The 3,999-nt window shown below is 63.3% G+C and overlaps 1 protein-coding gene across 1 annotated transcript in view; it reads left to right on the forward strand.

The window, feature by feature from the left end:
- KRT3 (keratin 3, type II) overlaps positions 1 to 3,907 on the forward strand; it is a 4,462-nt gene extending 555 nt beyond the window's left edge. Inside the window, exons 2-9 of the mRNA XM_004692500.2 lie at positions 14 to 318; positions 1,068 to 1,288; positions 1,785 to 1,845; positions 2,136 to 2,231; positions 2,521 to 2,685; positions 2,789 to 2,914; positions 3,172 to 3,392; positions 3,698 to 3,907. Of these exons, the coding sequence (XP_004692557.1) occupies positions 14 to 318; positions 1,068 to 1,288; positions 1,785 to 1,845; positions 2,136 to 2,231; positions 2,521 to 2,685; positions 2,789 to 2,914; positions 3,172 to 3,392; positions 3,698 to 3,740 (1,238 nt within the window). The 3' untranslated portion in view covers positions 3,741 to 3,907. The remainder of the gene's footprint in view (positions 1 to 13; positions 319 to 1,067; positions 1,289 to 1,784; positions 1,846 to 2,135; positions 2,232 to 2,520; positions 2,686 to 2,788; positions 2,915 to 3,171; positions 3,393 to 3,697) is intronic.
- The last annotated feature ends 92 nt before the right edge of the window (positions 3,908 to 3,999 follow it).

The raw sequence follows: 3,999 nt of genomic DNA on the forward strand, positions 1-3,999 counted from the left end.
GGTGGCTTTGGAGGGGCTGGTGGCTTTGGGGGGGCTGGTGGTTTTGGAGGGGCTGGTGGTTTTGGAGGGGCTGGTGGCTTTGGAGGGGCTGGTGGTTTTGGTGGCCCTGGTGGCTTTGGTGGCCATGGTGGCTTTGGTGGCCCTGGTGGCTTTGGTGGCCCTGGTGGATTCCCTGGGGGAATCCAAGAAGTGACAGTCAACCAGAGCCTCCTGCAGCCCCTCAACATGGAGATTGACCCCCAAATCGGACAAGTAAAGACTCAGGAGCGGGAACAGATCAAGACCCTCAACAACAAGTTCGCCTCCTTCATTGACAAGGTGATGAAGCTCGGACTGGCCCCCCATTCCTAGGCTGGGACATTGGGCTTGATAGTTAGAGATCATGTTAAGGGTCAACCTGGGACAGCCCAGGCGGGAGGCGGAGGGACGAGGCAGCGCCCAAGGGTGTGTGACGACGTCCAGGACGACAAGGTCGTCCACGTGGTCATGTGAGTGGGAAAGACAGTGGTCCCTAGGTGGACTTGGGTGCCCCGAGTCCTGCTTGTCTGGCTCTGCTCAGGTCTCCCGCCTGTGGCCCGGCCAGCTCCGGCTGGCAGAGTCGACAGCCCGTGAACACAGGCAGGGAGACCTTTGACCCAGACCTGGGGATGGTCAAATATGAGCTGCTTCTGAGGGCTCGCAAGGGTCAGCCCCTTCCATGTGGCCCGGTCAGCAAGGGAGACACCAGGGACTGAGGAGGTTGCAGGTCCCCTTGTCTCGGGGGCTCTCGAGAAGCTGGTAGTTTAGTCTGAATTAGTCAGAAAGAGAAGGCCGGGAGAGTCACGCCGGCTGGCTCTTGGCTGCCACATCAAGGTCGCTGCTGAGTACCGGTCCTGGCGATTCTCGCCTCTGCAGGGCGGTGTGTAACGGGCCGGCTCCTCCCATCTGCTGTGCCAAGGGCTGGGAGCCAAGTAGCGCTGTGAAGTCCCCTGGCCCCTGAGCCTGGGGTGCGGGGGTGATGCCAGGCCCCCGCTCCTGCTGGGAGTGTTGCTTGACGTGCGACCCCCCACCCCCACCCCCGCCTCCAGGTGCGGTTCCTGGAGCAGCAGAACAAGGTCCTGGAGACCAAGTGGAGCCTGCTGCAGCAGCAGGGCACCAACTCCACCACGGGCACCAACAACCTGGAGCCCTTTTTCGAGAACTACATCAACTCCCAGAAGAGCTACCTCGACAGCATCGTGGGGGAGCGGGGCCGCCTGGACTCAGAGCTGAGGAACATGCAGGACATGGTGGAGGACTTCAAGAGGAAGTGAGTGACGGGGCAGCCGTGGGGAGATGCCAGGGCCCCAGCCTGGCCCCCAGCTTCCTGCACCCTCCTGCACCCTCCTGCACCCTCCTGCACCCTCCTGCCCGTGGACAGTGGTGCCCCTGAGCCCACCGCACTCTGGGGGGCGGCCGAGCTCCTTCGGTTTCCTTGGCTCCCTTCTTCAAGGCTAGCCCTTTGCCGGGACAGCGGCGGGGAGGAGGGCTTGGCGTGAGGGAGCACTGTCTCAGGACCGGGCTGGGGGGATCCTGGATCTGCAAGACGACGGGATGGCCCAGGGGGTGGTGGCCAGGGTGCAGGACCTATTGAAGCCGGGGGAGTCTCTCTGGTATCCTGACCACTCTGGGCCACAGTAGAAGGGCACACTCGGCTGGGGGTGGGAGGCAGAGGGTGGGAGAGGCGAATTTTCTGAATCTCAGAGAACGTGGTATTCACGATAATCCCCAAGCCCCGCTCGGTCATTTCCTTTTAATCCTTACAGATACGAGGAGGAAATCAACAGACGTACAACCGCTGAGAATGAATTTGTGACCCTGAAGAAGGTGAGGGTGCAAGAGGGCAGAGCTCTGGGGCAGGTGGGCAAGGCTTCTGGCGGGCTTGGGCAAGCTCCTGCCCCCCGGCACGGACCGCCAGGGCCAGGCCCTCGGAGCCAGGAAACAGAAGCCTGGAGCCTCTCAGTCTGGAAGGGTCCCCAGGACAGTCACTCTGTCTGACTCTTGATGAATGTCGGGGCTCTAGCCTCGGCTAAGAAGCTGTCACCCCAGTCTGGCCTCCCCACACAGTTAGATGTTCGCTTCTCGGGGCCGGGCCTTTATGTGTCTGTCCTCCCCAGGACGTGGACGCGGCCTACATGAACAAGGTGGAGCTGCAGGCCAAGGTGGACGCCATAATGGACGAGATCAACTTCCTGAGGATGCTCTATGACTTAGTGAGGATGTTTCCTGCAGAGAGGGGAGAGAGGGCGGGGGAGATGGTTTCAGACTGGGAGCTGGGGGCTTTGGCATCCAGGGCCCAGGCAGACTGCACCCAGAGGCCAGGTCCCTTGGGGGGCTTCTGCAACAGGGGGCGTAGCCATGGGACTCTCTGAGGGGTGGGGGCAGGCACTATGGGGTGACGGCCCCTTCAGAGCTGAGCAGTGCATGGGACTGTCGGCAGGAGGCTCCCTGGGCCACTGTGCTGCAGAGGCCCGAGGGGAAACAGGCCCCGTGTCCCTGCAGGAGCTGTCCCAGATGCAGTCCCACACCAGCGACACGTCCGTGGTCCTGTCCATGGACAACAACCGCTTCCTGGACCTGGACAGCATCATCGCCGAGGTCCGCGCCCAGTACGAGGAGATCGCAGAGAGGAGCAAGGCCGAGGCCGAGGCCCTGTACCACAGCAAGGTAGGAGCACCCCGCCCCCAAACTAGTTTTGGGTCCCCCTGAGCTTCACCAAGGATGTCCCCACCCTTGCCGAAGCCACGCTGATCGGTTTCTCCTGGGTCAGCTGGGAGAGCTGCAGAACACGGCCGGCAGGCATGGAGATGACCTGAAGAGCACCAAGTCCGAGATCATGGAGCTCAACAGGATGATCCAGAGGCTGCGGGCCGAGATCGAGAGCGTCAAGAAGCAGGTGGGCTGGCTGGGCTGCTGTTCCTGGTCTGGCCGTGAGGGTGGGGGCGGGCGGCTCAGAACCCCCCACCTGGAACGGACTTCGGGGACGGCCCCGGGCAGCCTTGACCTGCAGGGAGTCCAAAGGCCAGGGCAGCCTACATGGGGCTCACTCATGGGGCAAAGAGCTCTGGGTGGACACAGGCCAGGGGGCCCAGCGAAGGCGGGGTGCTGCCTGACCTCACCATCCTAATGGATATGGTCCCTCCCCCGCCCCAGAATGTCAACCTGCAGGCGGCTGTTGCTGACGCCGAGCAGCGCGGGGAGCTGGCCCTCAAGGACGCCAACGCCAAGCTCCAGGAGCTTCAGGTTGTCCTGCAGAAGACCAAGGACGACCTGGCCCGGCTGCTGCGCGACTACCAGGAGCTGATGAACGTGAAGCTGGCCCTGGACGTGGAGATCGCCACCTACAGGAAGCTGCTGGAGGGCGAGGAGTGCAGGTGGGCTTTCCACTAGGGCTCCCATGCCCCTGCCTCAGATCAGGGGCTGAGGGCAGAGGTGAGGCAGTAAATGGAGAGGAGGCCTGGGTGCAGAGGGAGGTCCCGCCTCTCAGCACGCAGGGGCCCTGCTTTCACCTGCCCACTCCCTGGGGGAGGGGGAGGGCACAGGTCTCTTAAAGACCAGGGTGGGGGGGGGGAGAGTGGGCGTTGCCAGGCTTCCCTGCTGGCTGCCATTGAGCATGAGCTTTATGGGGGACTCCCTGGGTTTGCTTTGTGGCCACGGAGCTCTCTCTTTTCCCACCCAGGATGTCCGGGGAGTGCCAGAGCGCCGTCAGCATCTGTAAGTAGCGGGAGCAACCGCGATGGGGAGGGGGGCTGGTTCTCAAATGCCTGTGCTGACACCGCACTGTAACTGAACCGATTTCTGCGGGAGGCTGGGCGTCCAGGGGCTGGCAGGCAGCCAGAGACTGGCGCTTGGGAAGGTTCTGGGGGCGCTGTTGCGGGCCCTCCCCGTGGGTGGGGCGCATCTGACCTGGAGCCTGCTAACGGGAGGGGCCTGCAGGCCGGGCGACCTCCAGGGGTCACTGGCCTGGAACCGCTGGCTAAC

The sequence above is a fragment of the Condylura cristata genome, unplaced genomic scaffold (genome assembly GCF_000260355.1).
Source record: "Condylura cristata isolate star-nosed mole 26May11 unplaced genomic scaffold, ConCri1.0 scaffold00034, whole genome shotgun sequence".
Lineage (NCBI taxonomy): Eukaryota > Metazoa > Chordata > Mammalia > Eulipotyphla > Talpidae > Condylura > Condylura cristata.